This window comes from Cupressus sempervirens, chromosome 3 (genome assembly GCF_028749045.1).
Source record: "Cupressus sempervirens isolate cs-2001-9-10 chromosome 3, ASM2874904v1, whole genome shotgun sequence".
NCBI lineage: Eukaryota > Viridiplantae > Streptophyta > Pinopsida > Cupressales > Cupressaceae > Cupressus > Cupressus sempervirens.
In genome coordinates, this window is record NC_143120.1 from 314,929,208 (window position 1) to 314,947,663 (window position 18,456).

General features: G+C 33.4%; 1 protein-coding gene and 1 long non-coding RNA gene across 2 annotated transcripts; both read right to left on the minus strand.

The window, feature by feature from the left end:
- Positions 1-9,948: 9,948 nt before the first annotated feature.
- On the minus strand, positions 9,949-16,692 carry LOC149566250 (ubiquitin-conjugating enzyme E2 8). Its single transcript, XM_089819659.1, has 4 exons — positions 16,504-16,692; positions 11,873-12,000; positions 10,518-10,622; positions 9,949-10,395 (listed from the first exon to the last, which is right to left on the minus strand). The coding sequence occupies exons 1-4, from the start codon at positions 16,571-16,573 to the stop codon at positions 10,252-10,254; spliced, it is 447 nt and encodes a 148-aa protein (XP_089675785.1). The 5' UTR covers positions 16,574-16,692; the 3' UTR covers positions 9,949-10,251.
- On the minus strand, positions 13,126-16,497 carry LOC149566251 (uncharacterized). Its single transcript, XR_016362149.1, has 2 exons — positions 13,476-16,497; positions 13,126-13,425 (listed from the first exon to the last, which is right to left on the minus strand). It is a non-coding gene; the product is annotated as an uncharacterized LOC149566251 (long non-coding RNA).
- Positions 16,693-18,456: the final 1,764 nt, after the last annotated feature.

Below are 18,456 nucleotides of genomic sequence, written 5' to 3' on the forward strand. Positions count from 1 at the left end.
CTAACACTAAAAAACTTAGTACCAACTGCAACTTGACAACTGCTGGAACTTAGAAATGATTGCAACTCAACACTTACTTGTAGAATGAGAAAAGATGAGTAGGATACAAGGAAACCCAAGATGCTCCTACATCAAAAATACAACATGCATTAGTTCATGAAGTACTTAACATAATACTTTTTGCATTAACAAGACAAGGGCTTCTCTAGACTAGAGTAGTCGGGGAAATAAGAAAATGTAGGAACATCAAAGTATGAGAAAGATTAGAAAATGTATGACACCTTTGGCATTGTTGTCAAAGGAGGAGAAATACAATGAGTAGATGGAAATGGGAAGAAGTAGAGACATAATTGATAAAGTCAGAGATGATAAGATGAACAAATCGCATTGAATGGGGGAGATCAATTATTTGGCATAGGATCACATTGCTAATTAATTTTCCATCAATGTCAAAGGGGAAGATTGTTGGCATAACTGATTCACAAGTTGTTGATAACACAATGAGAGATATGCATTGTATTATTCATCAATTATACTAGTTGTTATTGATGTCAAATAATTGACTTATTATTTCATATTGTAACTATATCATAAGAAAGTTTATTGGTTGGGGTACCAAGAATAAATTAGGAAGTACCTTATTGGGTAACAGTTGAAATGATAGATGAAAACAATTAAGTGATGGATTACATTAATAAAAAATAAGAAGGTTATCAGAAATAAGAATCTTATTGATGAATTTATCTTTTATTGGTTAAGTTGGAAAGAAAAGAGAAGTTTCTAGGTTAAGTGTTGTGAGATTGTTTGAGAAGTTGAACATTGATGGAGAGATGTCTTTTAGACTGCAAGATTTAGGTTTAGATATTACAAGGATAAAATGGAGAGAATGGAATGTGAGAGAGAGGAATAGCGGCTAGAAAATAGAAATAGAGCTATCAAAAAAGAGGAAGAGGAAGAAGGAAGAATAATAGTGAATGGTATGTTATATTGATGAGATTCATTAGACTTGATATAGAAGGATAGTGCAAATCAAAGATCATTATTATTTATGTTACTTTCTTACAACTATAACTGTCTAAATCCCTTGGAAGGTTAACCTTAATTGTTCTATTTTAAAGCCTTAAGAAGGTGATATTCGTATATTAGAGTGTTAAAATCCTTTAACAAAGCTACTCCTACAAGAGTAAAGATCCTAAAAATCTAGAGGGAAATCCTGTAATGAGGTATTCTTAACAATATTTTGTAACCCTTAATTGGGCAAGCTCCTAACAAAGAGTATTTTAGAAGAATGCTTTATTTTGTGAGCACTATTATCACACCATGGTTTTCACCCTAATTGGGTTTTTATGAGATAAATCTTGGTGTACAATTGTTTGATGCTAATATTGTATGTTTTGGTTTTACTATTTATTTAACCAATAACAACACTATAGGCACAATTGGATCTTATGAATAAAACACAAGGAATAAGTTAATATAAAAAGTTGAATTTGGTTTATACTGATTCCCCCCCCCCTCTCAGTAATCAATCCTATACCTACATGACTAATTAACTTTGTATACCTTTACTCATCAAATTTAGACTGTGATTATTTAGTAGTGAAGAGCTCCCCTTATAACTATGGTACTTATTTAGGTTGAAGATGAGGTTCTAGTATTTGGTACTACTTCCCCATTGTTCTTTGTATTAGCATTATCTTTTTCCTTCCATAACTTTTTTATTAAAAACATGTCCTTGTTGAGAATTGGCTAATGCAGATATGTAATTATTGTCATTTATGGCAACTCGTGATGTACATGCTTACAGGAAACTTCAGAAATAAATATACTTAGCTTTTGGTATTTAGAAAATTGTCTAAGTATGAATTTGGTTTACAACAGTACATTATTTTGTATGTAACTTGTTATTGACGTCATATTATGACTAGAAAAGTTAGATGGAGATAGTATACATGTTGATGATGACGTGTGTAACCTCAAACATTAGTACAGATTGTATAGAAAATAGATATTTGTGTTTTACTAGTGAAATAGGAAATCAAAATTAAAGGAAAGAAATTATTTTGTTACAAAATAATTACTTGACCAATTAGGACTAACATCCTAGATGTTTACTCTAAGTTGGAAAAGTATATTGTGGTCTTAGTCAACCCAACAACAATTTGAAAAAATGCATGGTATTTATGCAAAGGACATTTTGCAAATTCAAGTGTGCAAGCAAGTGATGTATTTTGATATGCGAACTTTCTATGAAAGCAATATATGCGAAGTTGATTTTGTGATCCAAGATAGAACTGAAGAAGAATCTATATTCCTGGAGACTAATTACTTGTTTAGGTAATGAGCTCTTCTTGTAATTGGAAGTGCATGTTTGGGTAGTTGGCTCATCTTGCATCTACTATACTACAACTCCTACTAGGGTTGGAATATCTTAACAAGGATTCAAAGTCTCCTAATAGGGATTCTCTATACTGAATTTGCTTATTAACTCCTAACAAGGTCCATCCTCTAACAAGGAACATATATATTGGTATATTATCTTAGTAGGTATCATCCCCACCAGGGTTCTCCGTTGGCCAGGGTTTTCCTAGTTAACAAAATATGGTGTCATGAGTTATCCTTGTGCATGGTTACTATTAATGTTCAGCATTACTTGTTTAATTTCTTATGTATGGTTCAAAGTAATTAATAATATCTAGTTGGTGACTAAATTTTTTGAATAATTGATTCAACCACACCCCCCCCCCCGCCCTTGGTAATTCATATTTCTAACATTTGGTATCAGACATTGATGTCAACATAACAGTCTTATGTGGCATATGATAGAAGAACAACAGAAAGATCAAGATGGTATGGATGGCTAGTTGAGTATTATCACTGTCTAAGGTTATGGGAGATACTTATGAGTGACTAGTATATGCAGTTAATGGTGGGTGAAGAAATGCTAAGTCTGGAAGAAGTTATATAAGTTTTGGTGATGTTTGTTCTGAGATAGAGTTTATAAAGGCATGTTCTGGTAAACTTGTTATATCTATTAGAAAAATTGTTATTCTAAGAATTAAGGTTGAGGATGTGAAGAAGACATGTTGATAATGATGTAGCTAAGCTCCCTCATCATGATATTGTGTGTACAGAAAGTTATTCAAGTTGTAAGATAGAAGATTAATATTATCACTAAATGTAATGTGTTCTTAATGTGGTCCTATAATAATTAATTGAGACAGTCTAACAGATGACTCAAGGAATTGTTTTATGGATTTAGTAAAAAGGAAGGACATTTTATTTTATCAAGTATGACATGGAGAAGTAATTTTGTAAGTAGCACAAGAGAAAAATGTGAAGTTGAGCAGAGCATAATAGAATTGAAGGAAACTTCATTACCGAGGTTTTATTGTTTGTTTTGAGGTTTGATATTTGGATTTGAGGTTCGTGACCTAGTCTACAAGGTTTGACAGTCATTGGTTCAGTTGATAGAATAGAGGAAAGAGGAACTTAATAGTAAATTACTTGTTTAAGTAGTGAGCTCTTCTTGTAATTGAAATTGCATATTTGGGCAATGAGCTCTTCTTGCATTCATTGTACTACAACTCCTAACAAGGTTGGCACAACTCCTAACAAGGATTCAAAGTCTCCTAATAGGAACTCATATGTACTAAATATTGTAATAGACTCCTAGTAGAGTCCATCCTCTAACAAGGAATATTTATATTAGTGCATCATCTTGTGGGCATCATTTCCACTAGGGTTTTCCCTCTAATCAAGGGTTTCTGTAGTTAACATATCTAGTGTAATTGTCTATATGCATGTTGTTTACTTTGGTTGAATGGTTAAGTTTAATTAAAGAAGATAAATATTTTAATTGTTGGATAATTGATTCACACCACCCCCCCCCCGAATTATCTTGGTGGACTATTGTTTCTAACAATTGGTATTAGAGCATCAGGTCCTTGAAGATAAAGTTTAACAACTTAGGGAGATCCATGGTGAGCATGTTTAGAAAAGATAGTCCAAATTTTGATGGAACAAATTATGAGAGCTGGAAGGAAAAGATAAAGACACATCTTCTAGGTATAGGTCTAGGATATTGGATCTTGACAAAAACATCAAAGACAATGAGTTTTGAAAAATATTTGGAAACTTGTACCGAGGAAGAAAGAGATATTTTTATGTGTGACATGAGAGCTAGAGAAGCACTATTGACTGCACTTCCTGAAATTGAATACAATTAGGTAAAATCACTTGCTATTTCACATTTGATTTGGAAAGCTTTGGAAACTAATTTTGAAAGTGATGAACATTCTAAGAAATTGAGGCTACAAAGTTAGATTTGTGTATTTCAAGATGCAAAAATGATGGAAGATGAATCTGTAAGAACATATATAGGAAGGATATTAGAAATTAGTGCATGTATCAAATCTCAAGGAGGAACCAAAGAAGATGATGAGGTGATATGGAAGATATTAAAGAGCTTAACACCACCATTTAAGTTAGCAATTCAAATGATATAGTTGTTGATATCTTGTACCAAATATTTCACAAAGGAGACATTGCTTAGAAGACTTGAAAAAGTTGAGAATGAGCTTAGATGGTCTAGAGAATTGACTAGAATTGAAATAGTTTTTAGTGTCTTGAATATTCGACCTAGTCTATCAAACAATGCAATTAATCACAAAAGGCCTAATAGCTTGAGTAAGATCCCTATGGATATGGAACAGTTGATGAAGAACCTTGAAGAGGCACTTTAAAAAATTGATCTCCTTACTGAAGAAAGAGATAAGTTGAAGAATAGATATGAGGACTCCAAAGTATATATTGGACAATTGAAGGACAAGATTAAACATCTCAAATCCAAGCCTGAATCTATTGAATCTTAAACTAGTGATGATGATTATTCAAATCTGAAGACAGAATACAAGATCTTGAAGTATGAATTGAAGATTACAAATTTGAAGTTGACTTTGAAGAATGATCCTAGAAAACTTGAATCTGATTTGAAGACTGAGAATACAAATCTTAGAACAAGTCTAGTGAAGAAAACATCTAAATTTGAAACATTGAAAGAAGATCATGAATAACTTCATAAGTACAACACTATTGTGAAATATGAACTAACTCAATGCAAGAAGCAACTTAAGAAGCTTTATTATAGCAGAGAAAATCTTGATGATTCTATGTCAATACAAAGACCTACCTATAATAAGATTGATCTTGGTTATCTACTTAACATGTTTGTAAAGAAACCTAAGATTAGATCAGATTTGAAAGAAAAAGCCAAATCTTATAACAAGATTGAATCTAGTCAATATTCTAATAAACCTAAAGAAGTTGGACAAGATAAGGAAGTTGAGATTTTGGATGAACCAAAGCAAGTGGAATCTCCTAAAGGAACCAGGTATAAATTTAAAGGTAAGTGTTTTTCATGTAATGAAATAGGTCATATGACAAGAGATCATACAAATAAGTCATTCAATCATTTTAAGAATTTTTATTGTCATAATTGTCATGGTATGGGTCATAAAGCAATTAATTGTAGGAAACTTAAATATGATAATGATAGAAGAAATAGTAGAATGTCTAGAAATACTAACCCTACAGATAGAAGAAGATCCAATGAAAGAACATTGAGAGAAGGAAGACCTTATGAAGAAAGAAGATAGATCATGTGTTATAAGTGTAACAACTTTGGACACATAGTTCAAAAATGTCATGCACTTGATGATCAACAGAATCCTAGAAGTAGAACTCTAGTATGTCAGTTATGCAACAACTTCAAACATACAACAAAGTATTGTAGAATGGATAGAAACTTTGGAGATAGAAGGAAAAATGGAAGAAACTTTGGAACCAGAAGGAATGATGAAAGAAACGTTAGAAATGGCAGAAGGAATGATGAAAGAAACGTTAGAAATGGCAGAAGGAATCATGAAAGGAACTCCTAACAAAGATAATGAGGAACAAAGAGATGTAGTCAGTGAACTTCAAGAAGAACTCAATGAGCCATTTGTAAAAAGATTAGACATCTCAAAAGAAAAGTTATAAGATGATGAGATAAGAAGATCAAAGTCAGTAATTAAGTTTGATTCAATTAAGTTGAATTAAGCTTGTTCATTGCCCAGAATTTGTAACTTCATTTAGAGACGATATTTGCATTTCTAAGTTTTTTGCATTTTTAAGCATTTGCATTTCTAAGTTGATTGAAAAAATAAGGGGATTGATTATGATAACAATTTTTCTCTATAATTGAGGTATCATTCATTTGCTTCTTATTATCTATTGCAATGGCCTTTTGTGTTGAAAATAAGCAAAATGATGTGATAAGATAATCATCCTCCATTGTTGCTTCAATGATTTTTTACATGAAATAATGCAAGAATTATGTTGAAGGTAAAAATAATTAGTTTGGCCTTGACAAGAAAAAAATTACTTAGTCTAACCAATCTCCTAAAATGTGGTGTCACTAAGTATGATTGATTTATTTTGAAGGTTAGATTTCCAAATCCCAAACTAGATTAGCACGTATACTTATGATGGGGATCATGATCATTTCCTTGCCATCACTTTGCATGTAGATATATGTTAAGAATCTGAAATTTGGATATCAAACATGTATTTATACCCAAGTCTTGATGTGTTTTCCATGTCTTAATGACATTTTAATTGTTGTTTCTATTTGAGAGAAAGATGCCCAACATACAAGGCAATGCTTTAAAACTTGTAAACTTTAAAGATGATTTTTTCATATCGTAATTGCATGTTGGTGGCTAATTCTATATGAGAAAAAGATGGCCATATAAGGCAAATGCTTCAAAACTTGCAAACTAACCATTTACAGTGAATTGAACATTTTATGAATTGAAAGCTTTGTATGTTGTCAAATTATGCAAAATTTTTGATAGTTTCTTTCTCATCATTATGTAATTTGTATTGTTTTAGTTGCAAGTCATTAATTTGAAGAAACTTAAAGCCTCTAAGGAAACACAATGCTTTCGTGAAACTCAAACTTAAAAGCATGTAATAGTAAAGACATCAATATGTAAAAATTTAAAAGCTTGTGAGAGTTAGTCATCAATTTGCAAAAATTTAAATCTTTTTTGACACTACGTAAAATTTGATAGGGAACCTATTTTTACAAAAAACTTAAATGCTTGTGTCAGTGAAGTCATTAATTAAGTTGAAAGGCTTTCTATAGTGAAAGCATTCATCAATGTAAACATTTGGTTGGTTTTAATAAAATTTGATGTTCACTCGAACGTTTTATAAAATGGTGAGTTGGTAGAATGATGAGTTGAAAGGTCACACTTGCTTATATTTTAAGAATTAATAATAATTTATAATCTATCCATCTACCCATACAGCTATAAAGAAGGATGTTTGCTTGTATTTAATTGTGTAACTGTGAATATTGAAGAGCCACTTGCTAGAACTAATAAAAAAAGATACACACATAAAGAAACTTCTTACTTTTTAAATTGAAATTGAAGATGTTTCTAAAATAGCGAAAAACCTCTCTTTTTCTAATGAAAAAAAAATCTATTAGTAACTACGTAAATAAAAAATATATTACTTTATATTTTTCAATATCTTAATTTTTTTAATTTTATAGAAGAATCTAAAAAAGCTTATAGGAAAGCAAGATATTTCTAAATTTTTCTATTGCATGATATTTCTAAATTATTTATCCTATATACAAGATACAAATTGATTTAATGTCAAATGAATCAATTGTGCTTAACACATTGCATCGAAAATGCTAATAGCTTGTATATATTCAAAAAAAAACCTCTCAACTTATTTTATAGATATAGAATATATATATAAGCTAGTTTGCAAAAGCTCAAAGCTTTTCTACACTCCCTAAAATTGCATGGGGAACCTCTATTTTAAAAAACTTCGAAGCTTTTTGTGACAATGAAGTCATTAATTTACAAATCCCTAAAGCTTGTGACACTCGATACAATTGGACGGATTACCTATTTTTACGTCGTAGCATTTTAAGTACTTTTTTAAAACAAAGCTCTTGAAACTCAATAGAACCATTTTGGGAAAAAAAATCAAATTGACTGAACAATGACAAAGACATTTAGAATTGTCTACAATTACACTCACTTGTGCATCTGGTTAAGAGTAGAACTCGCGAACTTTTCAAATTGAGAGCGTGTTGGAACACTGGCTTATGTCGTGAACTTCGTTTAGTAATAAAATTTAAAAAATGCCCATCCTATATTGATGTTTAACAACAATAGTGTCGAGAAAAGTTAAAAAAATTATTAAGCAATTCAAACTTTTAACAAAAAGGGGATGTTTGCTCCATAAAAAACCAATGCGCTTTTTATATGCATTAGCTAAAGTTAAATAAGGTTGCTTATAAAAATGCCTTTGTCTGAAAATTCAATTCATTATCATGCTTATGATGTTTGGTTACAACTTTCATCACCAGTCATGCGAACGTGTAACCTCTGAGCTCATGGGAAATCACAATCCTCAACAGTCATGCAAACGTGTATTGTTTGAGCTCATGGTAAATCACAATCCTCAATAGTTATTCCTTTTATACGCAAGACTAATCTATCAAGTTATTTGCATAACCCTCCCTGCTAGCTATGCCACAGTTGTTTAAGACATCATACTAAAAATGAAAGGTTTTCTATTTCCACTTACTCAAATGTAAAACTAACAGCTTTCAGTTCTTTTAAATCTTTCCGTCCCAACCCACTATTCCACATTGAGCGATGATTCTTAACTGACCAATAGATATGACAACTAAATATTAAAAATGAGAGTTGGTTCTTAACCAATAAAAATTTAAGCTCCACATTATTTCAATTGGGATTAGACTTCATTATTATACGTCATCTTGTCAATGGCCCTTTATCCTAGAGAGGCTAATACCCAAACGCATAAAAAAATGTGGATACCAAGATAAATAAAGGATGAATTATCTAGTTTTAGAGTAAAAGGATACGTTCATAAGAATTATATTCTGCTCATCGAGGGCAAGAACGTTTCGATGAGAAACACAAAAAACTGGGATTCGCTTCTCTGATATATTATTATAATTTTGCAATCACACATCTTCTGTCCATCAATACATTCAATTTCAGAATGCCATCCGCACCTTTAATTCAATTCGAGGTTTGCAGCATTCGTATTTAAATGCAATTAGAACAATTCAAACCACGCATCCTTCTAATAACACTACATGAGCCATTACGACATTTTACGATACAATCGACTCTCGATACCAATCGGTCTGATTACCTTCGATATTTGCGCGTTTACGCATGTGACATTGTTCCTAATTTCAGTATTCATATTCATGTTCATATTGACATAGCATGTGACAAATGCTCACGCAACATTCTCGAGCAACAAGCAGACTTCTCTACAACCACAATAACAGCTTTTCGATAAGCTCGAGAATTAAGCCGTTGATTGGAAGAACAAGGGACCAACAAATAGCCTAGAAATGAAAAAGAATTTCAGTTGCGTGTAGTATGACGTCCGGAATAGAAAAAAAACTATAGTATTCACTCTTTCAAAACAGTGGCATAAAGCCTAGACAAAACATAGCTACGGGCGCTTAAGAATTAGATGTCCCCAGAACAAAGAAATCAGTTTGTGCTTGATCAAAATTCTTAGGGTTCAATCGTTCTCAGCCCCACGGAGAATTTAAAAGAGATTGGCCCATTTAAAACCCTTCCATTTTAACCCCTCACCTCTTAAATAGATGAATCCGGTTCTTAGAGGAGGACTATTGTCGTCTCTCGGGAAGAAACATAATCACTAGTACAATCATAAAAAAATCGTTAGCTTTCTTCTACCGACATCAGGACTTTCAATTCACTATGTACAAAATGGCAATGCAACCACTCGTAAACAATGGTAGAGTACTCCCACCCAACAACAAGAGTTCATAATAAAAAAGACAGAGAGGTCATAAAATGGAAATGAACAAACACTTGGACGACATTAAATTAAAAATGTCAAACTATGAACAGCTTTTAATAATACGGAAGGAATTAAATAGCAACCGATAGTTTACCATCATTCCCAAGGAACGTAGATTCAATTTCAAAAAAAGAATATAATGCCTAGTACTTGTCCCAAAGAAACACATTCCAGGGAAACCACGCTTAAGCAAGTTTGGAGAAAACCAAGCTTACAATTAACATTTCATACAAGAGGTAAACATATCCTTGACGCAAAGCCATCCAGCTAAGTTTCATAGCTGAGATGCTCCTCCTTTCATGACTAGCCCATTGCATACTTTTGGGTCCAGTTTCTTGCAGTTGCTTCATACTTTGCTTTATCAGTCTTATACATGTGAGCAATCTCAGGTACAAGGGGATCATCTGGGTTTGGGTCAGTCAATAAAGAACATATTGAAAGTAAAACCTGCATATAAAGTCAAGTTGTATCAGATATCTTCTCTTGCGAAAAAGTAATAAACCATTTTTTCTAACAATGCAAATGAATAAATAGAATTTCAATACTCTTAGCATCAAGAAAGAAATAACCTTGGATATTGTCAAGGCAGGACTCCATTGTTCCTTCAGAATGTCGAGGCAGATACTGCCGTTGCTATTGATATTAGGATGATAAACTTTAGTGCGGAATGCAACCTGCACATATGTTTAAAAATGGTCAGAATCACGACCCCAGCAACTCTGTATGACTGGGAGAATGACACCAAATGCACACTACATAGCATATCAAGATAGATAGCCAATTCATAGAATGTAGATATTTCTGGGTTAAGTCTGATGGTTTTAGAATTTTGATAAATGCAACCAAATCTACCTCCTTTAGCTTGACAGATTCATAGGATTGAGAAGCCAACAGTTATGTTTTAAAATTTTGCACCAACAAAATAGAACACAATTCAATAGAAATGATTAATTTAATCTTCAAACTGTGCTAAAAGCTGGCTACAATTCTGAAAAACAATTGGGCATAAATTGATAAAATATATCCACCTGAAGAAAATTGGAAACATAACCATGATAATATGGATCACAATATTACAGAAAATTGAATCCCTTCATTTGGTAACGATAGAGTGATGATAGACATCAATAAGGACCATGATCTACATGACATTGAGTGACGATAGATATCAATAATGACCAAATTGCAGACACCCAAATACCATGACATATAATTCCCAACAATGCAGAATTTCAGTATCCTCGACCATGAATGTGTCCAAATTAACAGATTGGACACATTATGACAGAAATACAATGGATTTGGTAACGGCAAATACTTTGGCTAAATATTTGAATATGTATTCCAGTATAGGATGGAACACACTTGACACACACTTCATGCACAGAGCATACACAGACAAACCTAGAGCTTCCAATTACATATCATATACATCCATAGAATCTCTACACAAGCAACAAATCCCACAGGAAAGGAAATTAGCTCCATTCCATAAAGTTTACCCACTTAACATACCAAGGAAAGGAATAGAGAATAGACGCCATAAAGTTAATCATCAAAGCAGACATTGTCTTACAGAATATGAGGCAACCTCCAGCCATGCACTAGCATACACAATATAAATATGGAGTCTACATCAACATCAAAGATCACATTGTCAGATTAAAGTACCCAAATAAACAATGCATTAGGAGTCTTTACTATATTAGGGCAAGGTTACTGCGCTCTGTTCTTAACTGAAAGTTTGGTAACCCTCTCAGATTACTTTGTAGTTTCACACTAAAAGCTTAATTCGGAAGTACAGGAAAATGATAGCACTCTTACAAAGAAATGACAATAAGGAAACAAGTATTTGGCATGCAAATTCCAAAGTAAAGCATGGAAGTGCAATACATGAATATAAAGCTCAATAAGGTAAGATTACCTTTGGGGGCTTGAATGGATAATCTGGAGGAAAATGAATAGTGACCAAAAACACACCACCCGAATACGGACTATCCGGAGGCCCCATAATTGTAGCTTGCCAATGGAACATATCCTCCGCCACTGGACCTGTGAAACAATAGCAAGAGCATTTCCATGAGACACAAGTAAGCACACAAGCACAGCTGCGTATTTGAAATATTGCTTCGGGAGTCAAATGTGTATTTTGTATTTTGGATCCTTCTTCAGGTGTCCTTCATTTTCCTGAGGACGGATTGCTGAGTGATCAAAAACACTGATATAAAAAGCACACAGATGATTCCAGAAGCATTCTTCAAAGTACAACATGGACTACATAATTATTATGCCAACATGCCTGTTTTAAATAATTTAGCACTACATAAACCAACAATGGAATAACCTATAAAAGTGGTTTGTATGTTGTCATGTCATTGACCTGGTACTGGAAAGAAATGGTAACCAATAAAACTATCCATGCATGTACAGGAGGCATTGGTAAGAAGGCACAATGAAATAACATATAAAGGTGATTTGTATTTTGTCATGCCATTGACCTGTACTGGAAAGACATGATAACCAATAAAACTCTCCATGCATGTACTGTAGGCATTGGTAAGAAGGCACAATGCTGTAACTGGAGACATTTCATTAGACATTTCAAAGTCTAATCACTCCAAATGTCTAAAAACAAGTCCTCAAAAGATGTGATCAGGATATCCTTAAAGTTGTTTTAATCCATCATATATGCCATAATCAAGATCTCAAGGTAACAAATAAACACAAAATAAGTAAGAGAACATGTGCCCAATTTTTAGGAGAAAACAAAACCATCCATAACATCCAATTGACAGCAATTGAGACCTGACCAGATACATAAAATGTAAATAAAAAAAGAAACAAGCAGCCTCAAAATAATGACAAATACACAACCACATTCCACTTAGTAAAGAAACAGAAAACCCAAAATATTTAAATAATCCTACTGTGGTGTAATAATCAGATCACAACTACAAGGATATTACAAACCCAGAATTCAAAATTGAAGCAATCTACTCATTACATAGCAACTCAATTCATCAGATGTTTAAAATAGCCACCCCTCCCAAATCAAATACTAACTATGCCCACCTTTTCAGGAATATAAATTATAACCCTTAACTACTTTCTTTGCAGTGCATCGTTTCACCTCAGTCCCTCTTAACACAGAAACCCTTCTTCAAACAGTACATAATATTTTCATCTATTCTTGCAATCTACCCTTAGATACAGCTTTTAAAAACTAATACTTTGTATCCTTCTCAGTTTATTTTGCAATTACTTTTTCCAGATAATCTTGCAGCACCCTCCTGAACTTAACAAGCTTATGATTTCATCATCATGCAGATAGAAGATGATGTAATATTTGATGGTTATATGACTGGTTTTAAGCACTTGCAATCCAATAAAATTATAAATATGATCAAAAATTTAGGGAAGATTGTATAAAAAATAAATCTGATAAAAATATTATGGAAGACTGTCTGGCTATTGAACCTATCCTATTTTACTTTTAAATATTATGGAAGACTGTCTGGCTATTGAACCTATCCTATTTTACTTTTAAATAAAGTGCCTTAACATTTGAATGCCAATTGTCAAATATAGGCCCAGCCTAGCTCAGCCCACTCACTACAAATGGTAGAGTTTCTGCTTGCATATTGATAGCATGTAATAATCAGCTTCGTTACAACAATAGTCAGCTTGATCATCTTCAACTATAAACCATGTTTACCAACATACACCACATATGGACCATAGATTAAAAATTACACATCACATAAACATGAGTCAACTTCATTTACAACAATAGTCAGCTTGATCATCTTCAACTATTACCCATGTTTACCAAAATACACTACATATGGACCATAGATTAAAAATTACACCTCACATAAACATGAGTCAACGTCGAGCCATAGATTAAAAATTACACCTCACATAAACATGAGTCAACGTTGAGCCCTAGGCTCCCTTCAAATAGTAGGCAAGCTGACCACATATCGCAGGTATGCTGAGGAGCTTCATCTTGGCAAGCTCTTTAACCCGTTTAACAATTACCCTTATTTTACCACACAAGCCTGTATAGAACATAGATAAACAATGCAGGAATATCCCAGGAATGCTGAGAAGCTTCATCCGCACAAGATGTTAGCCCTGTTTAACCATCACCCCTATTTTACCATGCAAAGCAGCATAAAACTTAGATAGACAATGCACGACCACATAAGACACATAGGTCAACTCTACCTTAGAATGGAACCCCTTCTGTTCATCATCATAAATCTCACTGGAAATAGTTCCAATCTACTTGCATAACACTGACGTGTGGTCATCAATTTTATCCCAACAATAGTTTAGCTTGACCCTCTTCAACCATTTCCCCCCATTGATAGACTACACCTCGCATGCTCACATGGGGCACCATCATAACCTGGTCTGCGCACTCTGCAAATAGTGAGCATTCTGACAATATGACAAACATGATGTAAAAACCATGCACTGTGGTGAAACCTGTTCGCAAAAAAATCTCGCACTTCATTTTGGCATCAAACCCCCTTATGCTCATCACGAAAGATTATTAATGAATCTCTACCCCTATTGTAACCCTCCTCTGTTGATTATTAATGAACTTTGAAACATCCAACCGCTACCAATACTACCATACTGATGAAAGAAGGTTATAGAAACAATCGACATTCATCTTGACCATCCACATAAATATACAGTAACACCTGTGTCAAACCAGCAGCTGAACACGTTCCATTCCCACTCCAATGTATACGTACATCCAAAGCTAAGTACAATTTATTAATTCAAATCAAACTCCTGACAATATCAAATGGAAATCCCAAGCTTGAAACTCCAGAAAATATACTCACACTTATCAGCAAAATTGTATAGAATACATAGTTACACCGCCTTGGGGGATGGGAGGGACGGTGGAACGGGGGGGACAAGTTTCCAGGACGGGGGGAACAGAGGGGCTTTAATTTGGGGACGGCGAGGGGACGGTGGGGGGACGGCGGCAGGGGACAAGAGGGGTGAATATATCTATGCATATGGTACTTAAAAATGCTAGTTATGAAAATATGTATTGCAGTATAGGATATAAAGATGTAAAAGAGTGAATACTTGAACATTGCATTGAATTGGAACATCGAACATTAAACATAAATAGTCGAATCTGCAAATAGTGAATATCAGGATGTCCTCCATCCTCAGTGGAGGTGGCGGAATCTAGTGGCGCCACTGGGGACGGGGAGACGGAGTCCCCAAGTCTCCGGTGCGTTGAAGTCTCCGAGACGTCGGGCAAAAAGGGAGGAGACGCGTCCCCGTGTTACCATGATAGAATATTGCATCCAAAATTGAATACAGTGTGCAAAGATAGTCAGGACTAGATGCAACTCAAATGACATGAATGAGCTTTAATAATAAATTTTAGACATTTTAATTGTGGAGACCCAGGTTCAAATGCCTCGGAAAAGAATATGTTAAAATCGTATACATTAATGCATCCAACTCGTACAGGTGAGGTGTGTCCCGATAGAAATGGTCAGTACAAGCCCGTTGAACTTGGACAGGAGATATTATCCTCAAAAATAAAATTTCAAACAAAGATCATCACACAATAGGAAATTATGTTTTCTTATTATTATCGGACTAGAGGAGTTTAGAAATTAAAATAGGTCAAAGCTATTTCAAGAGGGTAAGTCGCCAATAATATTAGCAAAAGGTTACCTCACAAGGCAAGTTTAGCAATAACGTTGGTTAAAGTTCATTCAAGAAAAGTTTAGCAAAATAGGTAACTTAAAATTATCCCACACGGAATTTCTGGCAAAAATACTCGCTAACCCTACAAGGAAAATTCAGCGATAATTCCAAAAAGGATTGACCTATAAGAAATGTTTAGCGATAACACTTAACGGTTATCCTAAAAATAAAGTTCGACAATAATACTCGCTAAAGATTATCCTACAACCAAGCTCGGCAATAACCCTAGCCAGACATTGATACGGGAAAATTCAACAATAATAAAACCCTCATCCAGCTGTGGGTGCAAAGAATCCAGAAGGGCATGGCCAGGTTGCCTTGCCTTGAACAATATAGAACACACAAAAAATACTAATATCACCAACAATTAGATCAAATCTTCCAGAGTGTGCAACAATTACTACAAATCTATCAAGAAAAAAACAATAACTACAAGCTCCCATGCAGAGGGCAGAAGATTAATTCTAAAATGGGCACCTAACAAAATAACATGATCCCCAGAAGGGTGTACAAATCAGATCATAGACACAGAATCGGCCAATGAAATCCTACATGAGTCTAACAACCTCGGTCTCTGTGGCTTAGATTAATAAAACCCCACACAACCACACATAATCAACTAACACTAAAGAGAAAATAACAATTCAACACAAAATTCAACCTTGTATAACCTCCGATTCGACAGATTCAACCAATTTCTAAAGGAAGTGGCCCAAAACTCCAGAAAATTCCAGATTTTGAGCTCAACATTTTCATCTTGGCCATAAAATTTTCCAAAAAAGGGCATTAAAGAATTCTTACCTGCACTGCATGATGTGGGAGGGTCCTTTTGAAGATCCTTAAGCTCCTTCAGAATCCTTTTGGAAGCCATGAAACGGAAAACCAATAACAGGTGAATGGGAGGAGAGCACAACAGCTCGGCCTTTGGGAGAAAAAATGAAACCCTTGTTCGGATACCGAAAAACAATGCAAGAAATGAATGACTTGAGTGAAATTTTATACGACTTGTTTATTAATATACAATTGTTTCCTCCTCTTAGAATCAACCTGGGTTAGGTTTTGAATGGGTCGGCTACGGGAATTTGACCCAATCTGATGGGTTGAGGTTAGGCCTGGATTTCAATGGGCATATTGACAAGTCTTCTAACCCTTGAGTTTAAAACTCCAATGAATGAGTTACCATGGCTTTGACTCAGGGTTAATGGAGCTGGGGTCTGTGCAGGTCAAAAGGTATAATGGAATGGAGGGAGGGTAATAAAAGTGAGGCCTTTGCTTTGGATTGCTCAATTTCAACGAATCTTTGAAAACATTGTAGGACCAATCTGGCTAAGTAAAATAGTGGGAATCAGGAATATGTGAGATATTTTAGCCTTGTCATGAATATTTAAAAAATAGGGGATTCTTTAGAGGGATCACTTAGATAGGTACGGACTTTAACTTTTTCATTTCTTATCCAAAGAATTGTGTTGATTCTTTTTTCCTTAGGATGGAGTATTGAAGATGATCACTATATCTTATATTAAATGGTAGGTGGACTTCTAGCACATTCAAAATGGTTAAATGGGGTTTCAATTTTGGCAAGCTTGACAACCTCTTTGGAATTGGAGTGAACAAATCTTTTATTTTTTCATATGGAATAAATGGGTTTGAGTTTTGTTTTAATAAGGATTTATTTTGTGTTTAGATGGCATTGAGATGTTTTGTTAATTTCAAATGTTATAATTTGAAGAATTGTTTATGTTAGAAAAATTACAATTATTTTTAATAAAATAGATGTTAAAATTATTTTTAGAGTCTAGTAAAGATATTAATGCATTGATTAAAGAAATTGGAGAGATATTATTTTTTAAATGATAAATTTTATATGTGATTTTTTTTAAAAGTATGATATTTATTTGTATGAAAGTGTAGCTAACTAAAGAGCTATCTAAAAATATCAATCTAAAGATGAATGATCTAGTTTTATTTTCTCTATAACCAAATAGCTTCTATAGTGTCTGATATGATATTTGTGTATTGAATGGTAAAGGGTTAATAGAAAATCAAATTGCTCAGAATGAGGATTTCAAAGAAATTAAAGAGGAGTTGCTCTATGTTACATAAATCTACATAACAAAAGAAATAAGGAAGCTTTCATTTAAAATTTAGAAAAAAAACTATAAAGGAGTGGTAGGGTAAAGAAAATAGAAATAGAGTTTCATCATTATAAAGAGGATTTTTATAATGGGGCAGGGAACTTCCAAGAAATATATACAAAATATTTCTATAAGTAATAGAAGTGGTAATAAAAAATAGTTATTTTAAGAAAGAAATAATGAGTTGCTAAAGGTATAAAAAATAAATATTATTACAAAAGTTATTGTAATGCCCCGCCAAGGGATCCAAAGAATTACACTAAGTTTACCTAACAATTTTTTTTTTTAAAACATGAAAGATAAACCATTCATAACACTTGTGGAAGCAATAGTAACCTCCAACTGAAAGTAAACATAACATACATAACAAGTTACATTCTTAAAGATCCCCTAACGTTGAATTACTTCTAATCATAACTTATTCATCTAACATTACATCCTTAACAATGAAATAACAAGGATACATCCAATTTTCTTAAACCATATACAAGTGTCCATATTACAAGGTATGAAGAGCTTAAAAGAATAAAGCATCCATGTAAATAAAGTACATCATCATCCAATATTAATCCATGACATAATGAAACCATAACAATACATGATACATCATCATCATAAA

Coding starts and splice junctions, on each gene's coding strand:
- LOC149566250 (XM_089819659.1), bottom strand. CDS start 16,573: ATGGCTTCCAAAAGGATTCTGAAGGAGCTTAAGGATCTTCAAAAGGAC. Junction 12,001..16,503: donor TCCCACATCATGCAGTGCAG/GTAAGAATTCTT, acceptor ATTGTTTCACAG/GTCCAGTGGCGGAGGATATG. Junction 10,396..10,517: donor CTGCCTTGACAATATCCAAG/GTTATTTCTTTC, acceptor CTTTATATGCAG/GTTTTACTTTCAATATGTTC.